A 26,859-nucleotide genomic window follows, 5' to 3' on the forward strand; every position below is an offset into this window, starting at 1 on the left:
AATATGAAATAACCAGTACCCCCTGAGCTCGAGTCTCTAGCTGCATATGTAGCACAAGATGGCCTAATCAACTATCATTGGGAAGAGAGGCCCCTTGGTCTTGTAAACTTTATATGACCCAGCACTGGGGAAGGCCAGGGCCAAGTAGTGGGAGTGGGTGGGTAGGGGAGCAGGGGCGGGGGTGGGGTATAGGGAACTTTCGGGACAGCATTTGAAATGTAAATAAATAAAATAATAATAAATTTAAAAAAAAAAGAATACACCTTACGTACTTAACTTTAATTATCATTATTGTATATAAACACCACCCTGCCATTCTGTTTAGAAATTTCTGTGACACACCAGGGCTGAAAGGACAAAAACTATAATCTTAACACAACACTAGAAATGCACAAGCTATCCACACAGGACTTGTCTATCTTTATCATGGGTAACTTTGTCCAGTAAGGCCCTGTGTTGTAAGCAGTGGTATTCAGTGGAGCTGCAATATTCCTTCCATCAGCTCTACCCAGTATAGCAGCTGCATGTTAATTTAAACATGAAGTGCCACAAGGCTATGAAGACTTTTCCTTTTGAATTTTGTTCAGCTTGTATTGGTTGGAATCCACCTAACTCATTTCTATCAGTGATTGCTTTTGATGTCATATCTCTGGGCATAAACTAGGTTTCCCTCATTCCAATCTACAAGCCTCAACTCATTTCATGTGGTTTTTCCTCTGTTTTAATTTTTCTCCCAAATTTATTCTTCTGAAAACTACGTTTTATTCTCCAGACAACTACTTCAACAGTGAGTGCTACAGTGTCTCTGAAATCTTTCTCTGCCAAACTTCGAATGAAAGACTTATTTTTAAAGACCTTACAAGCGAATTCTATCCACTTGAAATGAAAGGAAATTTTTCTGAGTGCTGTGTGACCCACATTCATATAACCTTCTTTTCAACACTATGTCTCTATTAAATATATACTTCACAGACCACTTTCCATGGTGTCTCAAGCAGCCCACGAATGCTAGGCAGAGCTCCTGTAGGCTGAGCTTCGGGTTCTTTCCTGCTTCGGGGATAAGAGTGCTCATAGTCTTTCCTATTAACCTCCACTTTATTGGTATTGATGCCATTGAAAAAAGTTTTAGAAATTACTGGTCTCACTGATAAATCTCTAGTACCCTATGTGATTACCTTGAATTTTCAAATTATTTATTATTGTTGTTTTTATGTGTATGCGTGCATAGTATACACATCAGCACATACATGTATATAAATGAATATGCATGTACAATGTGTATCCTTCATTGACCACCTAAGGTGATAAATTGAAATAATCTACTAATGAAATATGAACTGACACATAGGAAAGCCTCCGAACCATCTAAAGCACAGTCTACCTTTTGTGAAAAGTTGGTGCATGTGTGGAAGGAAGTTAAAGGTTATTCTTGGTTGCTAATACTTATGAGCAATCCACATGTTTTTATTTGTAACAGTGTCTTCCATTGGGATCTGATATAGGTGAAGGTACGAAACTTCTTGGCCAGAGAGCACCACTATGCCTGGTATGAGTGATGAGTATAGACCTCTTCATACCATACTAGTCTGTCAAGATTGACTATACGTAGCTTTAAACACTCGTGGGGGAAGAGTACACAATTGATTTCCTTTGTCTCCTAATTGCCTGTACAATGACAATAAATATCAATCATTTTATACTTTAACAAGATTGAGAGCCTAAAATTAATCTGTATTATAGGCAGTCTCAAAGTGTAGGTGTCTTGTGGCTTACAAGATTTTTTTTTATTATTATTATTTTCTTTATTTACATTTCAAATGCTATCCCAAAAGTTTCCCATACCCCTCCCCCCACCTCTGTTCCCCTACCCACCCACTCCCACTACTTGGCCCAGGCCTTGCCTTGTGCTAGGTCATATAGAGTTTGGAAGACCAAGGAGCCTCTATTCCCACTGATGGCCGATTAGGTCATCTTCTGCTACATATGCAGCTAGAAACACAAACCCAGGGGGTACTGGTTAGTTCCTGTTGTTGTTCCACCTACAGGGTTGCAGCCCCCTTCAGGTACTTGGGTACTTTCTCTAGTTCCTCCATTGGGGACCCTGTGTTCCATCCAGTAGCTGGCTGTGAGCATACAAGATTTTTGATAACCTACGAATATTGAAGCTTCACCATGAAATGTTACTCATTGCTGATGGCAGGTTTATAGATGCTTCATGTCTACAGTCTTCATGTTTTCCACAAGTGTACTGATTCACGTAGTTAATCTAACTTTTAGGGTTTTCTGATGATACAACTGTATGCAAACCATTAAATAGTAAACATTATTAAGGGACAAACCCCGTGCATTTAATGGGATTTGGATTACTTCAGCTGTCACAGATAAGAAGAGTAAAAAGAAAAATAAAACAAAAAACGAGAAAGTCATTTATGGAAAGAGAAACTAGAGAGAAGGGAGTTTGCTTAGAAGAAAAGGAAAATGTAGATTCCACAACGTGCCTTAGCGGAAGATGTGAAACAAAATGGACAGAAGTCTCTATTCTTCACAACAGCGCATTCTGTTTACCAGCTTAACAAGACTATGGGGCCGAACACAAACCAGGCAGGAATACAAATTTAATTGTTGGCCCTGGTTTTTCAAATTTCCATTTAGATCTGTAAGAGCTTATAAAATATGAAGCTCAGGAAGCATGAAAGATAGAAAATATTGTATTGAATGTCTATAAAATATTTTTACATGCTCCAGTCAATCATAAATTATCAATGGTGGGCTATTGCTATTTGCCACTTGGTGCGTCAAGACTGTCATTCATTGCTGTTTCTTTTCTATTTTTAATGTTTAATTTGCTGAATTTAAGAGATTAAACACAAGATTGTTATATTTAAATAACTACAATGTTTTCTAGATTTTAGTAGTTCTTAATACATTGTGATAAACTGATTTAAAAACACATCGTAATTTTAAAGTTTCCTTTTTTTTTCATTTCTTTTGGTTATTTTATTTATTTACATTTCAAATGTTATCTCCTTCCCAGTTTCCCCTCGACAAGCCCCCTATCCCTTCCTCCCTCCCCCTGCCTCTATGAAGATACTGCTGCTGTCAGAGAGGCCTAGTTTCAGCTCTGCTCAGTCAACCTGACCCCAGGAACTACATCCAATTCTTTAAGTACTGGTGTTACACTGGGTAGCTGTTCTTCCACACAGGTATGAATTGATTAGTAATATGCTTCCTGCATTAATTATCCAGAGAAAGAAATTGTAAAACTTGCATAGCGTGGTATATTACCTGTGGGCCAAAACCATTATTTTATTCAAAGAACCTAAGTTTCAAAAAGCAAATAAAGAAAAAAAACTATTAACAAAATAACTTCAAAATTCACATGACTAATATGTAGTAAAATGGGTGGTTACTTCAAAATTCTAGAGTGAACTTTATACAGAAAAAGAACATCAGCACACAGACACTGAAAACTCTCTCAGGGGTGGTGACTCAGATCTGGTTATATTGTGACCTTCCAAGTGACCATTTTTTACACAACCATACTGGAAAGGATCCAGTGCATTTTTTAGTGTGATTTCAGACCAACTCTGCTAAGTCTCCAATAATTTGATTAGAGCTGGAGTACACCCAGACCCAGACACATACGCAAAAGAGAAAAACATAAGAGTATCAACACAAGAACATCTTATATACTCTTAAATGTTAACTCTCATCCTAAAACTTTTAGAATCCTCCATGGGTTTGTCTTGATGGAAGATCTTAGACTAAAAAAGCTTAAAAGAGGGCCTGGAAAAATAACTCAGTTGAGAGTACTTGCTGCTTTTTCAGAGGACTTAGGTTCAGTTCCCAGCACCCACATGGACAAGGACATGTAACTCCAGCTCTGGTGCCCTCTTCTGGCCTTCAGGGGTGCATGCATGTGTGTACACATACACAGTCGTACATGCCTACACATAAAACTAATATTTAAAGCTTAAATGAAACTCTTTTTTTTAAAAAGATTTATTCATTATACACTGTAGCTGTCTTCAGACACTCCAGAAGAGGGGATCAGATCTTGTTATGGATGGTTGTGAGCCACCATGTGGTTGCTGGGATTTGAACTCTGCACCTTTGGAAGAGCAGTTGGGTGTTCTTACCCACTGAGCCATCTCACCAGCTCTTAAATGAAACTCTTGGTTTTTTCGAGACAGGGTTTCTCTGTGTAACCCTGGCTGTCCTGGAACTCACTCTGTAGACCAGGCTGACCTTGAACTCAAATCCACCTGCCTCTGCCTCCTGAGTGCTGGGATTAAAGGTGTGCGCCACCACGCCAGGCTCTTAAATGAAACTCTTTATGTTAACTTTTACTCACTATTATTTGTTTCTCTGGATGCTTCTTGTAACAAAGCTATAAATTGTAATAAATAGTTCAATCCTTTAAAAATATTTAAATTACTTTTTCAAAAATTAGAGAAAGTTCTTACTAAATTCAGTCATTTTTTCCAATACAGTCAACTTATTCCCATCTTAATATTTTAGTTTGGCTCTGAAATATTTAGTGCAATGTAGATTTCTTCCTTATATAATAAAATCACCGACTATCAGAGCTAGAAATGACCTTAGAAAGTCGCTTATTCACACTACCACCACCACCTTCATTTTATTGTTGAGGCAACTACTCAAAGGAGAGGTGATTGGCTTGAAGCTGTATAGCTGATAGATTCCTTACTCTGGGACATAGTTTGGGGTTGAAAACCCTCAGCATACCAGCCACTTTTCCTGGAAGACTCGGGTGGTTTTCAGCTCTTCATTCTATTACACTCTTTTCACTGCACAGTGGTAAGTGGTGCTTTGTAGTTTCTACAGTAGGACAATTGCTGATACTTTCAAATTAATATGACAGTAATGCTTGAGTGGTAAAGTTCTCTTTTGGAGGCTGAAGTTTGCAGATGTGAGTACAGCTGTTTGGCATTTACTATGTGCTTATATGTATTATTAATGAGCATTTACGATTACTCTGTAAGTATATTTTATCACTGTCTATACTTACCAACAGATTTGCATTTTGATGTAATAATGGCTTTAGTGTAATTTCTGTTTTTGCATTTTTGTTATACTTTAACTGAAAAAAATGACCAATTCTTTTGTCATGTGTTGTACTATATTTGTGAATATAATTTTATGACTCATTTATGGAAACTCCTTTATGGAATTGCTTTTTGCTATATAATCTGGCATTTGTTGTAGATTAAAGCTTATTTTTCTGTGAATAAGACTTATTCAATAAAGCACTATTCTTTAAAATGTTAAAAAAAAAAAAAAAAAAAGAAAAAAAACAATGAATATAACAGGTATGAACATTTAAAGTTTGAAATAAGGACAAAAGGATGAGAGAAAACAGGATGTTTGGCCTTGACTATAGAAAAATCATAGGAAAAAAATGTTCAGTTTTCTTTGTTTAAATTTTATTAGTGGAAAAACTGACAAAAATGTCTCAACGGGAAAAACCCTTGCCTTGGAGACCTGACAGTCTGAATTTGGTTTCTGGAGCCCACATCCACACAAAGGTGAAAGGAAGAGACCTCTGCTGCAATGTTGTCCTTGGAGCTCTTCACGCATCCTCTGGTAGGTGGAAGAACACACCCACGCATAACCCATAGTCACAATGATAATGATATTTATTTTAAATCTAGTAAGTGTTTTTTAAGTTTATATGGGCAGGGTATTATGTCATAAACATCTTTTAAGATGTTGTGAGCTCATGACAGTTACATACTTGTGGTTTAAAGCAACTCCTTGGATTTTTACATCTATAGTCCTTCCTTAAATATCACAAGACATGAAAGCAAAGTTCACTAGGCTCTACCTTTTGGAATACAATAAATGAATTAAAATAGAATTAAATTATGTCCAAATTTATAAATCAAACACACACACACAAAAAAAGAAAAGAGATCCAAACATTAAGTCCTCAAACTTAAAGTGGGTAATTTGATTCCATGAGTCTCATGGTGCACACATTACTGCAGCGTTACAAGTACTTGTCAAAAATAGATGTTTTACACTCTCTTTATTTGAGCTTTGGCATAATCTGCTCTGAGAGTTTTTACTGGAATCAGTAATATGCTGTCACTTTGTCAATTTTGGTGAAGTGAAAGCCTACTTTTTATGAGTACTTTGAACAGAGGAAATGTTAAAATGAAGGGCAGAAAGCTGGAGCAGTGGGTTCTCAAAAGTCCTGTGTATTTAGTTTATGATCAAACACTAACAAAGCTGTCCTCATGAAAAATCACTGAACTTGTGCTTGTATGGTTTCTTTGAGTGTAATGAAATCATGTAAAATGCTCAAATCAGTTCCTGGGACCCTCAATGAATGTTAGAAATTGGATTCAGGTTGTTATAATTGCTTTTGTAAAATGAAATTACTGTCAGTCATTAAGTTGTTACATGTATTAGAATCATTAAAATCAATTTTAGCATCAATTGATGCAGTCTGTAATTTAGTCACTGTGATTGGGAATGTGGAATGAAGGTCTACAAAATCTACAGAAACAAGAAAGAACATAACAGCTATGACTTTCTGCTACTGCTGGGTTTTAACCTGACCAGTGACCTTCCTTTCTAAAAGTAAGTTAATTCCATGTGCCATTCATTGTTGAAAATATAAACGTATTGTGAAATAGAAATCAAAGAGAAATCTTTGATGTTATTAATGTTTGCTTTGTTGTGCTGGCACAAGGCCTTATTTTATAGCAAAGCACACATGGCAGTCCCTCTCTTCCACCTGCCACTTGCTGAAATGACAGGAGTGAAAAAAACACAAGCCATATTCAAAATGTATCTTAAATAACTTCCCATCTTTATATAAAATAATGCAGTATAAAAGAATCTTGCTGTATTTGAATAGAAATGGCCCGAACTCATGTCCTTTTTCTGATGTTAGTTGAGGTACTCTGAGTTTTTCTTCATTTAGAATAATGTTGAGCACATGTGTGTTTGTGTTATAGATAGATGTAGATGTAGATTTCTGTCTTTTGATCTATTAGAAATAAATAGCACTTACAGTTTTTACATATCGAATCATGTATGTATGATGATTGGTGTTTAATATAATCTTGGATTTCCATTTACCAGTATTACACATTATTTATGGGAGCCTAATCTAGCTCAACTACTCTGAAAAGTGACATGCAGTTTTCTCCAAAAATAAAAAGAGATCTACACAGTGTAAACCACTCCTCCACATATGCTCAAAGTATTTTATAGCTTAATCAAAAGGTACCTGTACATTCATGCTGACTGCTGCTTTGTTCACAAAAGATGGAAAATGGAATCAACCCAGATGTCCATCAACTGAGAAATGAAAATATGGTGCATAAATACAATGGGATACTACTCAATTCTAAAGAATAAAAATGAATGAAATTTGCAGAAATATAATGGAACTGGAATTAGTTGTGCATAGTGAAGTGGCCTAGGCCCCAAATGGACAAATGTTACATATTCTCTGACAGTTGTTTTGTTTTGTTTTGTTTTCAATATGTTTAACATGTAGCACATCTGGAGACTAGAGAACTTGAAGAGGACTTCGGATGAGGGAGATTCCTGTGTGGAAAGGGGGGTTGTAGAGTGTATAGGAAATGAACACAGAGAAGAGGAATTCTTGGGAAATTAGGTGGTAAAGTCGTCAGGACTGGAGACGGAAGTAAACTACAATGGGAGAGGATAACAGTACACATATGGTATGAGGTAACAGAGGGCGGATAAAGGCTTAAGTGGAGATGGGGGATTGAGGTATCTTGAAAAGGAATGAACACAGCACCCTCATAGACTTGAATGTCTTTTCTCAGTTGGTGAATACTTAGGAAGGACTAGGTGGTGTGGCCTGGTAGGAGGAGATGTTTCACTGATAGTCAACTTGGGGATTCAAAAGTCATGAGAGTCTCTCTCTCTCTTTCTCTCTCTCTCTCTCTCTCTCTCTCTCTCTCTCTCTCTCTCTCTCTCTCTCCATCTGCCCCATGGTTCATGTCGTAAAGCTCTCAGCTCCTGTTCCAACACCATATCATCGAGGTTTGTGCAGTGATGATCATGGTGTAACCCTCTAAAACTCTAAGACAGCACCCAATTAATGCCTTCTTTCATAACAGTTGCTTTGATGAAGTTATCTTTTCACATCAATGGGCCAGTAACTAAAGCAAGGACTGTGAAGATTTGGAGGAAGAGAATGAATTGACTAAAACTAAGGATGTAGAAAGAAGCATCATGAAGCCCCATACACTTATAAGCTAACTTAAGAAAATTTGAACAGAAATACTCCACATTAGTGAATTGTACTACTACAAACAGATGGATTATTAAATGAAAGTCCAAGTTAATGAATATGTTACCTCCCTAAGGTCAGGAAATCCTAAATACAAATGTCAACAATAGATTCTTTTGCCATTTCTCATGTTTGTTCATATAATTGGATTCTATTGCTGGAGAAACCACATACTTGGTTGAGTTTCCAGGGAAATCAATCCTGAGCTACCTGCTGCCTGCTTTCATAGCACTACAAGGTGTTATACAGGCTGCTGGGGAAGAAAGGACATCAATGGTGTTATCTAATTCTAGTCCCTGAATGCCACAATACTGACCTGCTAGACAGGATCTGTTCACTGGTACAATAATAAAATTCTATTTCTGGGTTAACCAGATGCTTTCTTGACTAGATTTGAAGCCTGCTTCACTGAAGGGGTACTGAAAACATGATCAAAACTTTTGGCTATGGAAGTCTTGGACTGTAGAGAGTAACTTATTGATGTCATTCTTCAAAATGGCCATGTTCTCAAACCGCCTTATAAGTCCTTATGTTAATATTGCATATACTTATATTTCTGCTGGTCTCTGCTTTTGTCAGAGAAGCTTTTGATCTCAGTGCATTACTCTTTAAAGTGCTTGAAACTACTATGAGTGCCCAATAATGGACAGAAGATCTATATCAACACCATCACTCCTACAAAGCTTCACGGAACATTTTGGGAAACAGAGATAAAAGGATTTTAAGAAGGGTGTGGTGAGACACTGTCCTCTGGAAATGGCTTTTCCACACAAGAATTAGCAGCATCTATCATTGTGTATTTCGGATCAATCAAGTTAAAAACTGTAGCTAGAAACAGCTTGTGGTTTCCACAGCCACTATTTAGATGAGGAACTATGGAGTGTAGTCGCTCAAAGAAAAGGCATCATTTTACTTTAGGAGTATAACCATTGGGAGGTTGTTCAGGACCCACAGGATGATCTCACGCACACATGCATACCATCAGGACTGGTAAGACAAAGCACTTAAAAATAAATAGTAATAAAACAACATGAAGTTGGGATAAAAATGTGCTGCTACAGTCCTGGGGAGGTGAGATTGAGTAAGGGTAGTGAAGGATAGTAATATCAAGACTGGATGCTGTATAAAATATATTTTTAAAAGTCATTTTGTAAGGGATATCTAGTAGAGAAAACTATAAACAAGATTTTCGAACTGGTCAGTTATAAGTAATCTAGTTTAGTCTGAATTCTGTTCATCTTTTGTCATATGTTCTTAAACATCTCTTTTCTATAGCAAGGCAATCTCATGGATGTTCAGAAAAGCATCTCTAACTAAAACGAGGTACTGATAGGTGTCCACATTAGTGAAAGAGAAGTGCTTTTTATTCAGACATAACTAACAGCTGTGTAATTGGACTTAATGCCAGCTTGAAAGGAGGGAATTTATGAAGGTGCTATAAACACAGCCGCCTACCAGTGGCTGAAGAGGTCATCGGCTTGAGAGCAAAACAAGCTACTGCCAGTTTCCTAATCCAAAGTGATTTCTAACCATTTTGAAAATACCTGACATATTAACAGGGAAGTGTAGCTGTCACTGCTCCCCAAAGAAGCTTAATTTTTCAAGAGATGGAGACAAACATATAGCTACAGATCTAGTGAACATGCAGAGAATTACTGACTGTGGGATGGACAATCTTAAGCGATACATCTTAGGTTCAATTCCTAAACCTGATGCTAAGTTAAAGTCCTGGAAGAGGGAATGGAAAAACTGTATAGATAGTGGCTGAGGATGCCTGTGGAGACACCTTATCTCCTAGACATGACAAATAAACACACCTATGAATTCTCAGCAGCCGACTTGCCTGAACAAGACCCTCATGACAACACCAGCTGTGGCAGGAGAAATTCTAGGTCTTAGTCCTAGATGTACTGCTACAGGGGATTAGTTGTTGATGAGAAAGAGAAAACCAGTTCCCCCAGGAACAGACTCCCACATAATTTGTCCAATCCCAAATAAGCAACCCTGGACAAGTGCATATAAGGGCAATGGTAAATGGACACAGAATGCTGTGTGCACATCTGCATACATATTATGTACAAATATGTTTGTATATGTAACAAGAAGAGTTGAAGGAGAGATTATGAACTAGGAAGGGATGAAAGAGCAGGAGGAAAAAAAAAAAGGAGAGTGATATATATACAATGCTCCCTCCTGTGTGAAGTTCTCATCATATCAATATTAAAAACTAAAAATAAAACATACCGAAGTCTTGTTTTTCAGTTTCCTATCTCTGGTGGTTTTTCCTTTATTGTTGCTAGTAAAATAATGCAAGGTTCCATACTCCATGAGTGCTGCAAACACAAAAATGAAACACACGGAGACAAAGAGATCCATTGCTGTCACGTAAGAAACCTTAGGTAAAGATTTTCTAGCTATTGTACTGAGGGTTGTCATAGTCAAAACCGTAGTGATACCTGTGAAGAAAGGGGGAAAAATAGATGATTAAAAGTAATTTAACAGAACATTTGTATTCTTTTGTCTAATTTGACAATATTGTCAGCTGAAATAAATAAAAGAAACAAAAGGATATGATTGCCAGAAAGAATTACTAGTAACCATGGCTACATTGCATTCACTGTGTTCTTTGTGTAGGAAATTTTAATGATTTAAATTACTATGGATTGCAGGTTGACTGCTAATATTCAGTCTTACCTTCCTTCATAGTTAAAAAAAAATAATCATTTTTAGTTGATAGGTGGCTTTCAGAAAAACATTGTCATTGTCTACCTACTTTGCTGCAGAGTTTGACCATGGAATAAGATCTAAACCAGAAATTAATGTCTAGAGAAAGATACTACACTTCTGGAGATGCCCTACTTTCTTTTCTGTCTTCTTAGGTTTACTGTGATACAAAATACAGAAGCTAACATAGCCACCTTAAACTATGAGAAGACTCCAGAAATTCACCCACAACATACTTGGAAAACCCAATGTCCCCGAGTCCTTCTTCCCACATGATATATACCACAATGAACCACAACTTCTGGACAAATACTTTTCAACTTACTTGAAAGACTTTTGTTTTATTTTGTTTTGCCTTACCCAGTGGAAATCACCTATATTAATATATTAGCGAAATAGTTTTAATACAGTAATTTGGACTTATTATTTAAATCTCCAAAATTAGGATCCATACAGAATTAAATAAATTTTATATTTGAAAGACACAATGATTTTTTTTTTTTTAATTTCCAAGAACTCAGTATGTATGATCGTAATACATGTCAGAGCCAAGCCCTTCCTTTGGTCAGTCTTTGGACTCATTTCCTCTCTCACTTTTACATATCAATCTTCTCTCTGAGAGCTCTCTGTTAGTCTTGGGACACATACATGAGAAGAACCTCTATCTATATCCTTTGTGTCTAAAACAAAGTCATCCTCATTCATCTACAAACATAGTTACCTAAGCACTTCTGTGTATGCCTGTTTTGCTTGTATGTTTGTATGTAAACCACATAGATATATTGGAAGAAGACTCCACAAGACAGGATCAGATTTCCTGAAACTCTAGTTACAGATGGTTGTGAGTCATTACAAAGATACTGGTAATCAATCCTGGGTCTTCTGCAAGACCACCACGAGCTCTTAAACACCGAGTAACCTTTCCAGCTCCCACCAACCTTATTCTTATTCTTTATTCCACCAATTATAGATCTACAAGTGGAATGTTTAACTGTCTTAAACGTACTAAGCATAATGCTAAATAAGTTGTGTTGTAAATATGAACAGAATTGCAAGATCTTTAATTTAGAAAGCATCAGCAGAAAGGGCTACAGAAACATCTTTAGTTTGGGGCAAGCAGCAGGGACCATTTTCTCTCATGTGCCTACTGAACCATTCTGTAATAATTCTCTGACATGCACATCATTTTTCTTTCATGGATAATTAGCGTTAGATATAAAAATGATACACATGTGGTAGATTTCAGTAAATATAAGCAAAGTTAGGTTCAACTTCTGACTTTTATCTATTTTGCTATGTGATATTAAGAACAATGTCTTAATCACTTTTTCACATACCTATAGATCAGAACTATCAACATACCCAGTAACTAAGTTATTGTTTTATTATCATACAAATTGTTCCTTAAGTAATTTAACTAGGACCATAAAATATTTTTAAATAATTAATGTAAATAAAATTTAGATATATACATTTTCCCTCACTTTGTCTTCACCTTTGATAAGTCTCCTTTAATTGTTTTCTGATATGTGAATCTACAGGTTCCATTACTGACATATTTATGGGATTTGCATTTTACTATGTTTATTAGATGAATTTGTTTAACAGCTCTCATAGAAATTATAGGAAAACCTATTTACCACAGAAAATAAAAACAACTTAACTTTATAATTTGGACACCATTACAATTGTATTGAATTTCAATCTTCGTGTTGTAAATGAATAAATTGTTTAATAAGTTTTCCTTGTATATCACCACAAGGACAATAGATTCTTTCTCCTTTATAATCATATATAAGGTACATCACTTATTTTTCTACATAGCAGGTTCACTACAACACACTCTTACACAGAGAGAATAATCTATTTTGTGAAAGTATGAATAGCAAGTACTCCTTTAATTATTGTACAGGAAACACTAAGAGTAATGAATCACTGTTACAGAAGCCAGGAAGTGTCATGTTCTTTCCAGATATCTGTCTCTTGGAACAGCTGAGTATTGATTTGTGATTGCAGGATTCACTAGTAAGCTAATGTTGACATTTATGTGATTCTGCTAAAACAACCCAATTTTTATTATAAAGCAATTAAAATATTGATATAATGAAATTTAGATATTTTCCCTCTCTGCTTTTTATATGTTAATTTTCATATACATTTATATCCTGTTTACAGGAAATACATGAGTTTTCTAATTCAAAGTTCTTACTGTAGGGTTTTCTGTTTTGTTTTTTGTTTTTCCTTTTTTAAAGTCCTTTCAATCTGGTATAATACTAAGCTTTTCTATTTATTATTACCTCATTGTAGTCTAGGGGATATTTCTAACATTTGCATCAATAAAGTTTTATGTATTAATTTTTAAGTTCTTATGATGTAGTAGCATAGCCTTACCCAAGGATGTTCTAGCAGGTACTGCGTCTTTATTGATCCAAAAAGACACCCAAGAAAGAACCACTGTTAGAATACACGGAATGTATGTCTGAATCGTGAAATAGCCCATCCTTCTGCTCAGGTCAAAAAAAATAGTCATGATAATATAATCTCCTGTAAAAAATAAATATGTTCTAAAGTGAGTAAATTATATAAAATGTAGATTCTACTTTATAAACCTTAGTAACATTGACCTCTCCTGCCAACACTATCCATTTGACTTTTATTTTCAGTTAGTAGTTCAGATTTATTCTTTTATAATGGCCAATAAAAATCAAATGATTTGCATCAGACTTTGAGCTTTAGTAAATGGACATCAAATATACCTTAGAATAAAATTCCATCTTGAAATATATGATTCAGAGCATTAATCCAGGAGCAGTAAGTTACAACTGATTCGGGCTTTTTCTTTTTTTCTTTTTTTTCTTTTTTAATTAGATATTTTCTTTATTTACATTTCAAATGTTATCTCCTTCCCTGGTTTCCCCTCTGAAAATCCACATCTCACCCCCTACCCCTGTTTACCAACCCATCCACTCCCTCTTCCTGACACTGGAATTCCACTACACTGGGGCATCGAGCCTTCATAGGATCAAGGGCCTCTCCTCCCACTGATGTCTTACAAGACCATCCTCTGCTACATATGCAGCTGGAGCCATGAGTCCCACCATGTGTATTCTTTAGTTGGTGGTTTAGTCCCTGGGAGCTCTGAGAGTACTGGTTGTTTCATATTATTGTTCCTCCTATGGAGCTGCAAACCCCTTCAGCTCCTTGGGTCCTTTCTCTAGCTCCTCCTTTGGGGACCCTGTGCTCAGTCCAATGGTTGGGTGTGAGCACCCACTTCTGTATTTGTCATACTTTGGCAGAGCATCTTAGGAGACAGCTATATTTCCTTCTTACCAGAGATTGTGTGAGAAATTTCAGTAGAATTTCGTAACCCTACAAATGCAAACTGATATAATCTCCAGTACTTAGGATCGGCTACTTCCACAGAGGGCTTTTTCCACTTGTACTCAATTTCATTTTTAGGGTATCCATCTGGAGAGAAAATTGTAACAAAATACATGAGCATAGCAAAATTCAAACAAGATACCATTGCAATAGCAACACCATCCAAACAATGGTGACTGAAAATTCTTCCCTCATTTAGTGTTACAAGGTTCGTCAAATATAGAAGGTGCTGCTTGAAATCTCTCTCTCTCTCTCTCTCTCTCTCTCTCTCTCTCTCTCTCTGTGTGTGTGTGTGTGTGTGTGTGTGTGTGTGCGTGGCTTTGTGTGTGTAGCAGTNTGTGTGTGTGTGTGTGTGTGTGTGTGTGTGCGTGGCTTTGTGTGTGTAGCAGTTATGATAATTACAGGTATGATTTGATTTCTTTTAGCACCATTAGTTTGGGAGTTTCTCCCACATCATTGGTCTGGAACTTGAAAAGCACATCAGAATCTCATGTACTAGAAGCATAAGTTGACATCACTGTAGCCTGGTAATTTCTATTTTCTACTAGACCTTATTGCTGAAATACTGTCAAACACACACCTGAAATTGACATATTTTTAAAATATCCTCAAATCTAAGTTGATTGCAAGTCTACCTTTCTGGTTATAAATTCTTATATAAATTCTTGTGGCTAACATGTTTTTATCTTTTTAATCATTTATAACTCCTGAAAATATTGTAGAAAAAAGAAATTTTTTAATTTCTACTTGATATTCATATTACATAATCAATATGTACTAATCACTCTAAAAATTATCAAATAAATACATTATTTTGCAGGATATTCAATTATTAAATCAATAAAATAAGTCGTCTTTGAAGACCTACTTAACAGTGGTTAGTATTTCATTTTTTTTAAATTTGTCTCTCTTTTATCACATTGTGTGTTGCTTGCTGGCATTCATTATAGGTACAGAAAGCATACAGTATATTTATACAGTGTCATGGGCATGAACAAACACAGAATTATGATATTGACTTACTCTTAAGCTATAATTAGAATCTTCTATATCTCATTGTAAAGTACCAGAAGTGAAAATTTGAATTTCCCTCCTGGACTTGTGGATCAACCTGAAGAACTTTGATTATAACTAATGAGTTTTGTGCCATTGACATCAAATTGACCATACAAGATGTATTATTCCCAAGGAATACCAGTCAAAGTCAAGTGAATATCATACCCAGAGTTAAGAACTGAAACTTTAAGAGAGAACAATGATTGTCATACCATCAATATTAAGCTATAAATGATGACATGAGTCATCATATCTTGTCTGAAAATTGAATTTTATTGCCCTGAGATAAAGTTTGGAAAGCAAAGAACTGAGATCTTAGATGATTAGTATAGAATTATGTTGTAGTTTGACAAACTTATTAATATATTTCAAGAAATTAATACTGAATTCCAAAGGATTTAACAGGTAAATGAAAAAACAAAGTTGGGTAATACATGAGAATAGATACCTAACATTCCAGTAGGGAGTAGCTGAGACTCTTAAAAAATTCATGATTTGTAAAAAGAGAAAGAACCTTAATAACCTAAAAATATAAACTATGGTACTCTCAAAATAACCACATATTCCTAAGACTTAATTATTATGTATTTTTAGTTAGCATATATGTGTATAAATATATAAATAATTATTTAATGTAATTAATATTTCAATAAACCATTATAATTATCACACCATGAGAAAAGAGGAGTTTGGTTTTTATTTTCAAGTTATTGAAATCTAAACATCCAACTACATTTCACCCATTTTTCCTTAATTAAATAATTTGTGTGTATCTTGGCTTTTCCAGCTTATTACAGCCTTCTGTGATATTTGCTATTCACATGGTAAACATTTTTCACTCAATCCATTTTAAACATAGTTTAAAAGACAATGTAATAACGTTAAGTGTTGCATCAGGAAGATTATTATAATTAAAACAATTTTTTTAAATTTCTGGTTGTATAGAAACATTTGAATGCCAAGCAAGACTCATAGGGCCTTTGACTAGCCAAGGTAAGGATAAGGAATGTTTTTGGTTTGTTTGCTTTTCTGTTCTTTTTCTTTTCTCTGTAGGTTGGTTTGTTTAGTTTGTTTGATCTTGTTTTGTTATTCTTCAGTACATGTTTGCTTTCTACAGAGAAACAGAACGGGTGTGGATTCAAATGGGAAGGGTGGTAGATGGCATTTTGGAGGGATTGGGAGAGAGGAAATTGCAAGCAGAATATATCACATGTATAACAACTCTATTCTTTGTTAAAATCTATTTTCAATAAAATCATAGGGAAAAAAGTTAAAGATAGAGAAATAAAGCTGAAAAATTTTAAAATTACTTATATTTATATATGTATGTATATATATATATATATACACATATATATTCACAACACATTTTTTCAATTTTTCATTTAAAATCAATCAAAAACTGTGCTCTTAATTCTTATTTTACTAAAAATTTGAAGAATATTCATCATACTTATAATACCAGTTTTTATTTAATTTTGTATATCCATAAAGTATACAGAAGCTAAATTTCACAAAATTATCAATGTTTTTACTTACAGCTTGAAAATTCCAGTGGACAGGAATGTTCATCCATAGGAAAATTATGAAGTTGAAGGTAGCACTCTGCATTAATTGTTAATCTATTTATATGGAAAAAGACATTACATAAAAGGAAATACTTTACATCATCATAAAAAAAAAACACTTATGCTTTAAAACAGCATTTGGAACTCCTGTTATGGACTGTGGTATAATAGAATAGTAAGCTTACCTTAAAGTTTAAGGATAAATACTACATTATTCACTATTGGGTATGAAATTCAAACAGTTTTTCTTAAGCAAATTAAGTATTTGTTCTAGTACTCTACATGTTTCAAGCTCCACATTTATGTTAAAATACCTTCTGGAACTTCATGAATGCATATATGTAAATATATATTTATAGGAATATGAAAGTAATGCATTATACAAGGCTATGTATGAAGTTTTTCGCTATATTTTGCATGATAGTCTTCAAAGACAACATCAAGGAACATAGCCTCAAAACAATGCAGGCAATGAGAAATGAGAAATGTTGGGAGCAAGAGAGGAGGTCTTCCCTGGGAAGGGGACATCCATTGTTCTTTCCAGGGGACTTCCCCAGGGGACTTCCCAAGGAAGGGTCTCTCCAGTGCCAACGGGTCAGCCTTAAAAGACACATGAAAATAACACTCTACATGAACTGAGAAAGTCATATTTAGGAATACATATTTACATGAATATACACATACCATGTATACACATACTTATATGTGCATGCATGTGATGGGAGGGTTTGGAGGGAGAACACAAAAGAGAGAAATGTAACTATATTATAATCTCAGAAGTAAAAGCAAAACAGTAAAAATCAATGTTTTTTAATAACCACATATATTGGTGGGAAAATATTGAGTAGATTTGAACTCACACATCAATTGTTTCATGGTCATGGTTTACCACAGTGCTAAAAATCAGAATACTATTAAATTCCAAGGGGAAAAAAATGACTAACTTTCATTACACATTCAGCAATATAAGCCAAGGCTGGAGAGAAGACTCAGCAGCTAAGCAGACTCACTGATCTTGCAGAGCTCCTATTTGGGTTCCCATTTTCCACATAGTGGCTCATACCCATCTATACATCTAGTTCTAGGGGATCCACGTGCTTCTTTTGGCTTCTACCAGGCATGAATGTGGGAAATGTGGGGCATATGTAAGCAAGACTGGGCAGTGCTGATGCACACCATTAATCTCAGCACCGAGGAGTCAAACGTAGGCGGATCTCTATGAGTTCAAAGGCAGCCTGATCTATTTCATTGGTCCTAGGGCAGCCAAGCCTACACAAAGAAACTCTGCCTCAATAAAATGCAAACAAAAGTAATATACATAAAAAAATGAAAAGTCCTTAAAACATCAAATAAATAAATGAATGAATACTAAAATACTAGCTGAAACCTTTTCCACTTCCAAGTAGAAAGACCAATGACTTTCCCCAAACCTTTCGGGTAAGAGCAACTCTGCTTATGAAAATGTGCCACCAAAACAGTTCCCCATTTTAGATTTTAGCCAACGAAAGGAGTCCCTGTGTCCTGCTCGGCTGGTATGAAGAAGGCCTGCTTGGTAGCTGACAACTTAACGTAGGATACAATGAATATTACCGTAGAGTATAGAGAACCCTTCCATCACTCCAAATCCGCAGCAGACGATTAGGTGTGGTTATCCAGTGTGCATCAGATTTTCTTGAGTTCCTGAAGAAGGTGTCAGGAATCCAAATTTTCCCCACCATGTTGCTGTTAAGCATAAGCACTTTCATGGTGCTATTGAATTTTAAACGGCTGTCAAACCAGGTTTGGGCAAAAATTATGTCTATTGTATACTCCTATAAGATTAAACAATAGTAATAGATTAATAATGTTATCATTTCAGCTGCTTTCCTGAGAAGTTTGCATTTTATAATACAAATTTCCTATAATTGTATAGCATTTAGATTCTGTCTATTTGAAGAAATAATTCTGGTACTTTAAACCTCCTTTAAAATGATTTCAAGTGACTCACATAAAGTGAAATCCAGTAATTACAGATATATTTTGTGGTATTAATCTCTCATAATTTTTTTAGTTCCATAATCTTCAGTTTTAGCAGTTAATAATTATTGTTAACAGTGTTAAATTTGGTTGTATTTACATCATGCATTCCATAAACATGTCCAAAATCGAGAGGCCAATATCCACTAATCTACCAAAAGTCACTCATAATATCCTTAGTCTGAAAATTTGATTTCCATTATTTGAGTTCAATAGTGTTATGCCTTATTGACTACTAAGCAATTATAACATTTGAAACATCACATCAATGGTTCCATATGCTATCCTGTTATCAGAACTTTCTAACATCTTGTGAAATATATACCACAACAATTATTTCTCAAAAACTCAAATGAAGAAAGATAAAGAACTTTCCCCCACGTCAGAGTTAATAGTTTCCAATGGTCCTTTACAAGGCTGAATATTAAATTCCTGTTACAGTTCTAATGAGACCTGGGTTGCAAAGCTCTGCTGACAGGAAGTAACTACCAAGAGAGAGAAATGTGGCCGCGCAAGTATAGATCAGACATCACCCACTTTCGACACCTGACAAATTTCTGCCATCTTATGAGTGTTAAATATTTTCCATAAAAATTAAGGAAAGAACAATAGTAAATGATAGAGAAAAGGAACTGTAAACATATGTCTCTGTGTGGACATTGGCTTGTATGTGTGCAAAATGTTGATGTTAAATGAAGTAAAAGCAGTTTTAAAATAGGAAGTATCAAGTTGGGTAGTAAAAAGGAAGACTGCGTCCTCGTTCTTGACATGATATTTGCAATTGGTCAATTTGCCTGAAAAGAAATATTTACCATGAGAAATGGAAGTATGACTGTGAGTTTGGTTAATGAATATTTAATATCTATTTTTAAGCCAGGGAGACTAATGAGTAAACAGTCTGGGACCCATCTTATCAATAGGGAAGTTGGATAAATTCCTAGATTGCAGGAAGAATATTTATCATTTGAGTACTGGAATCTAGAGATAAATTAAGAGGGGAAACTTCATTTCACCACAAACACGATAGAGATTCTTAATCCTCTCACTGAATATCATCAGAATTTTTAGCAAAACAAATCTACTCAATACACTATCACTGGACTGACTGCTCCTCAAGTTGTGTAAAAATGATCATGATCATTAAAATAAAAGGTTATTATAATTAACCCCTTTCTCACCTACTAGTCAGGGCCAATGTTCTTAATAGATATTTGATATCAATGAGGATTATCTATATTTCCTCTTCATTTACTGAAATGATTAATTCTTTGAAGCCCAACACTAACTTTGCCAATGATGGAAAGTTGTGTTGTAACAGCAAATATAAACAGAGTGAAAGCTCTGTACACCCTGGAAAGAGATGTGGCCAATGCTATTTAGCAGATTCAAGTCATACATTCATGAATTCGCTTATACTTACTTATTGGAACAAAATTAAATAAGACCACTTGCAGGGTCCCCAGCAAAACAGAGGCTACAACAACTTTATTAAGAGCAATCAGGCCTTTTATAGCTTTATCAGAAATGAAATAAAAAGTCAATTGTCAGGATAAATACAGTTGTAATTGCCAGGATACATGAAGTTTGTAAGCTACACTGGATACACAAGATTAATATCTATGACCAATTTTCCTGTTGAGCTTCCATGCCTCCTTGACTAGTAAGGAAACATACAGAGAAAAACAAAGCAGTCTGAACATTTCACTATCTGAGAGAATGCATTGGTACCTCAGGAACTGGAAGGCAATTTGTGCCCCAGGAGCCATGGACTATACCCTGAAGAACCAATGATGAATACCTCTCAAGGCAGCTAGCCCAGGCCAAGTCCATTTTGCCCCACACATTTGGATTAATTCATATGAAACCAAGTAAAAAATGTGGCTAGTACATAGAGAGAGCATCATGATTTTTAGGCGTACTTAAATTCCAGATTCCTAAGATATCATCAAAAGTGGCATTTGAGAATGATTTTCCCAGAAATAGAAATGTTGAAACAACACAAATGCCATTCAGCAACTTCAAGGAATATATTAACCCAGGGCTTTCTACCTGCATGGCCATAGGCTCAGCATGGAATTTTGTTTCATTATAGGTAATTCTAAATATGTTCATCACTGTTGGAGGGGCTACAGTTTTAAAGAGGTCAAATTCCTTAAATAGAAAATATTAAAGAAAAGAGAAATGTTTCTACTCAAAACTAATCTGTGGTCAAAAGAAAGAGATGCAGAGCCTATTTCTTGATAACTTGTCCTGCACAAAGCCCTTATCCTCTAAGTCCTTTTAAACTGCTAATCCTTAATAAATGTCTTACTGAGATAAGAAGGTTATTGAAGTCTGTGTGCCATTTTATATGTAATCAAAAAATCCACTTTTGTTTACTCATTCATATTAGAGCAATTTCCAGAAAATGATCAAGCTATGTTCTTGTACTTTATGTTCCTATTTAAAGGTTACAATCATCTGCATAAAAATAAGAAAAAATCTGAAAAGGAGTTTCTATTGACTCAGAACAAGTACAATAGCTTCTAGCAGAAACATTTTAGATAAGGAACAGTACATTTAATTCTTGAGATCTGCCATGCCTTGTATACTTAACTGTCTCCTTGAAATTTAACCAAGAAAATGAATAAATGAGAAAAATGTGCTACTCTGATTTGTAAGGGATCAAGACAAAATCATAAGAGAATATTAGTACAGAAACCAAAGTTGTATAATGTAGCTACTTTTTGGATAACTCAGTTTGCAGGTGGGGCAGGAGGCATGTTTCTTTTTTGTTTGTTTTCAGAAAGGAAAAATATTCATATAAAATGCATGATCTCCCTGGCTATTAATATAGTTATAACTTTATTGTACTGTTTGATTTATCCTGATCTTGTCTGTATACCTTCATGTTAATATTTTCTTAAACTACCTAGTCATCTCTAAGCTAAAATAAAGATACAGACAGGGAGAGAGTTGTGTAGTGAACCCATATTATAGGAGTATTAGTGGTAACACTTCACAGAACCAATTGTATTTCACTCAACTATCGCAAAAGCAGAAGACATGAAAATATCATATTAAATAAAAACATGATATTTTTCTAAAAATATTCCAGTGAGAATATGGAGGTCATAGAATCATAAAATGAGAGATATTCAAGAAATTCTCATGAGTACTGAATCCAGTTTCGAACTTTTCAACTCTGGCGTTGTTTCTGTGAATGTAGTTTGCAAATATTACAGTATCATAAATATTAATTTGTTAACCTGTTCAACAAACAACTTTCGATGGTTTATATATTTTGCTCTATTTGTTTGATATGAATATGAGCTTAATAAACACTCAAAAAATCAATAAAGGTTAGAATAAGTATACCTAAATGGTAAAAACTGGTAGAAATTATTTTTAGCTAGAAGTAATTTACATAGACTTAGTGATATAGGTACATGTGGAGTTAGGAAGGTACATTGCACCTTGATTAATAAATTGGTAATGTGACTCTAAATGAAAGAGTTCATTCAAAGGAATGGGCTTTGTGTGTGTGTGTGTGTGTGTGTGTGTGTGTGTGTGTGTGTGTGTGTATGTCAATAATACCTATTTTTTTTTCAAAATACACACGATATTTTACATGTGTAAGCTTTGTCCACTTAATATAACATCCTCTATTTTTCTGAGGTAGAAATCTGGCTCTAAATCCATATGCTATGAAAATTGGAGCAATGAACATAAAATCCTAATAATTCATTTGTTGATTTTTCATATGATGCTTAATGACATTTTTACTATCAGGTGTGTGTTTCATAATAGTCTGCATGTAATTTTAAAGAATAAAATATCCAACTTAGCACAACCACAGCCAAACTCTTGCCATAGTATAGAAAATAAGAACTTCCCTAGCCTTAGGGAGACTTGAGCACAACAGAGAACCTAGTACTAGCTCCTATGTCTAATCATTTAGCACCCAGATCAGCACACAACTGTCTCCATGGATTTGTGCTAAGCAGTTTCTGCAGAGAAAGAGCAGATACTTCAGATGGACAGGTGACAAAGAGAGTAGATAGGCTTTTCATGAAGAATTGGCTCATGTGACCTGGGAAGTATGACTAGTCTAAAATCTGCAGAGCAGACAGACAGCCAAAGAGCAGTGGATGCTGAAGCTCCATGCTTAAGCTTAGCATTCTGGAGGCCAAGTTACCTTTGGAGGAACTTGTTCTCTTAAGCTTTCATGTCACTTGGGGAGGCTTATCCCCACTGCAGAAGCTAGTTTGCTGGATTAAAAAACGGTTCTAATATGTTAGTGACATTAAAATAAACCTTAAAAAATAAAAAGGTCTGGAATTGTATTTTGGACAAATTACTAGCAATCTTACCCAAGGCAAAATAACATAGAAATTTAGGGTACCACCATGCTTGGAATAGCTAGCTTTCTTTGGCTTTGGAAAGAAAGCTATCTAACAAATAATATCCTCTTCTCTATTTCTAGTCAAGGTAAATGAGACATTTTGTTCGGAGGAAAAATTTTATGTCATGTTTTTTAAGTGTGTTTACATTTGTTTTCATGTTGTCTCACCTCATTTTTAATTCTGCTTTGTTTGATATTACTTCTCAATTGAATGGAAAAATATACTAAAACTTTACACTTATAGGATCATGATTGTATTTTCACTGCATGTTGAGTTTTACCTAAATGATCATCAATTCTAGAAAAAATTGACTAACCTTGAAGACATGTAGTATTCAAAGAAATTCCCAGAAAACGAGATCTGGAAAGCCATGAGGAATCAGATTTGAGTGGGTGAAATATCATTTGTAAGATACCAGTTATTCTTGTACACATTTAAGTATTTTATTGCACAGATGACTAAATATAATTTTCCTCAAAGCATTCTCATTTCTTTCTAGAATCTATAATTTTTTGCAAAATAGTTATTCTACATTTTTCAAGCTCAGTCTTTTCATGCTCTCCCGATTTTTCTTACCCTAATTGTGATGCAAGGAAGTAACAGCATAAAAACCTACAACATTTAAGAAAAAATGGACCCCAACTGTGCCCACTGTAAGTTCACAAGGACAACAACAGCTAGCTCTGTACCCTTTTATTCCCTTCCTTTCTGCCTTGATTCCTCTCTCCTTTCTTCCTGTCCCTTCATTCCCTCTCTACCTCTCTCCCTTCCCCACTTATATCTTTCCATCTTTTATTTATTCTTTCATCTCTCCTTCACACTATTTATCTCTCCCTAAAAGAATTACTGTTGATTTCATTATTAAGCTATATCATCAGCCTCACATTATCTTGCAATATAGGAAAACACTATTCCTATCAACTATTCTTTTCTAGAAAAGGGCACTGGGCTCACCCTTAACAGCTTAAATTGATAGATATTTCCTACATTGATCTTGTTATCTATTTACTCTTCTATTTACTGAAAAATAACTACTTGCTAAAATAGTGAAATAAATAAATGATAGAATAATAAAATAACCCAAATATTTGCTAAAAAATGTGGCATCTTTTCTAATTTCTCTTTTGCATCTCTCACAGAAAGGACCTCGATATTACAAGCTGCAAAGTGAATGCACGAATTTTCATCAGCTAAGTAACAATAAATATAACAAACCCTAATAAAAAAAATTGGACCAGTGTGATGGTTCATCATGTATAAGTCCTTCAATTGTATAACCTGAGTCTGATCCTCAGAAGCCAAGTCATAGGTGGAAAAAGAAACTACTACCACAATGTTGATCTCTGACCACTATTTGCATGCCTTGCTGCATGTACACACATACACAAACATCATGAGTTCAGGCACCTCAAGACTAAATACAAAGTGAAGTTTATAAAACAACAAAAAATGTTTTATCTAAGGCAAGATAAATTTTATTTTGAATTTTGCATACCTGAACATTAATATTTTTGATGTAATAAGTAAATCCATGGCAAGTGAGTGTACTAGATCATAGAGGCCAAGAGAGAAAAAATACCACATATATATATATATATATATATAACTGATTTTTTTCTCTGCTAGTATTATATCAAAAATGTTCCCTATTGTTCTAAAATGTGATTTGTCGTTAAATTCACTTTTTGAGTAATTAGTGACAAAATATAATGTCTGGTGCATAAGGAAGGAAATTAAACTATGGTGGCAAGATTTTAATGATCATAAAAACCAAGGGAATAAACTTAAAAGTCAAAACTGCAGGTGGGTTTCTTCAAACATAACAACTCTTCCCCAATTCCCAAATACCCAAATTATTTTCTCTCCACTTCACAGCACATGCAGACTACTTAATCTGTTAAGAAAAGAAACAAAGCTTTATTCCTGTGCCATTTTTTCCTGTTCATAATTTCTCAAGTTAATGCACTTGGCATAAAAACATTTCCTGTTAATATAGTAAAAGAAAAGGGAATATTTTCTTTGATGTGTAAAAGCTACATCTCATGGGGTCCCCCCCCTTTCTTAAATGTAGAAGTAGCTGAGAAGAAGAGAAGAGAAAATAGCATTGGGGAATCAACATAGAGATTTTATCTGCTATTCTGATTCATAAGATAATACAGACACATTATTTATTCCCAGCACACAGATAAACACACATGCGTGTGCACACACACACACACACACACACACACACACACAGCTTTAACAGTTTTCTATTCCATTAAATTCATGAAAACTAAACAGAGCAAAGTATCTTCCTCATACTTGAAGAGAACCAGCCTTTATTCCCATCTCCTTTTGAACAGAGCTTCTGACTTTGCAGCTCTACATGTACATTTGTTCTAAAATTCTTCTGAGTTTCCTTTCCTTTTAAAACTAACATAAAAAAAAAAAGTTGTTTGCGAAATAGTTCTTTATTGACTAATATAATTTCACTTTATTTACCAACTTGACCCAATTCTGTTTGTACCATTAGCCATGAAGCCCACTCTGGCAGTCTGTTATTTGGAATATAACCCCACTGATTATCCAGATTATCTCTGAATTACACACTTCATATCCGCATCTTTGGTTCTCAGCCCTGCCTCTGTTACCAAAGTCGGTTAGAAATGGGAGTGGGTGAATTGGTGAGCAGGGGGAGGCGAGGGGAGGGTTTTTGGAGGTGAAACTGGGAAAGGCGATAACATTTGAAATGTAAATAAAAAAATATATAATAAAAAAAAGAAAAGAAATAAAAAGGAAATTCTATCAAGAAGGATCTATGGGGTTTCAGAAACTGTGTTCTGTGACTACAAGAGAGGCCACTCTGGTAACTGGAATAAGAGGGATTATGTTTGAAAGTTGTGGAATGGGTTCTACCCTGTGACCGGATTTTAATGTTTACTTCTCTCCTGTCTTTCACTTCCGGTGATTCCCACTAGGCTCGTATCCAGTGCATGCTTGCAGTTTTCAATGAGATGGTGGTGTTACGCCTGCTAATGTCCTGCTCTAGTCTCTGCACAAACCCTTTCTGGTTGCTTCTTCTCTTTTGTCTTCACTGGAGGAATTTTTCTTTTCCGGTTATTTTATTTATTTAGATTTCAAGTGTCGCCCCCCTTCCTGCATTCTTTAACCTTTGGTTGTTTCACCCATTAGTCAGAAGGTACTCATGAGCTGTATGTGATCAGCCAAATAAAACCATATCCACTTCCCAAAGACAGTAAATTTACGAGGAGGAAAGAACAATACTTCCATTATAGCAACCCTTTTGATGTTATCTTGCTTCAGATCTGGAGGTAGCTGCTCCTCTGCCTATATTTATGCATTTTAATAAGAATGTAAGCAAAACTATAATGCTTCTTCACATTACTTAGTTCTTTCCAGCCTTCATTAGTGCATTCCCGAATAT

The 26,859-nt window shown here is 35.0% G+C and overlaps 1 protein-coding gene across 2 annotated transcripts in view; it reads right to left on the minus strand.

Annotated features, from left to right (window-relative positions):
- Positions 1–26,859, minus strand: part of Gabrg1 (gamma-aminobutyric acid type A receptor gamma1 subunit) — a 76,630-nt gene that overhangs the window by 7,624 nt on the left and 42,147 nt on the right. For both annotated transcript variants that reach the window (XM_021210631.2, XM_029545421.1), the window contains exons 4-8: positions 18,622–18,842; positions 17,003–17,085; positions 14,357–14,494; positions 13,418–13,570; positions 10,547–10,758 (exon numbers count right to left, since the gene is read on the minus strand). In XM_021210631.2, coding sequence (XP_021066290.1) covers positions 10,547–10,758; positions 13,418–13,570; positions 14,357–14,494; positions 17,003–17,085; positions 18,622–18,842 — 807 coding nt within the window. The remainder of the gene's footprint in view (positions 1–10,546; positions 10,759–13,417; positions 13,571–14,356; positions 14,495–17,002; positions 17,086–18,621; positions 18,843–26,859) is intronic.

Source organism: Mus pahari, chromosome 13 (assembly GCF_900095145.1).
Source record: "Mus pahari chromosome 13, PAHARI_EIJ_v1.1, whole genome shotgun sequence".
In the NCBI taxonomy this organism is placed as follows: Eukaryota; Metazoa; Chordata; class Mammalia; order Rodentia; family Muridae; genus Mus; species Mus pahari.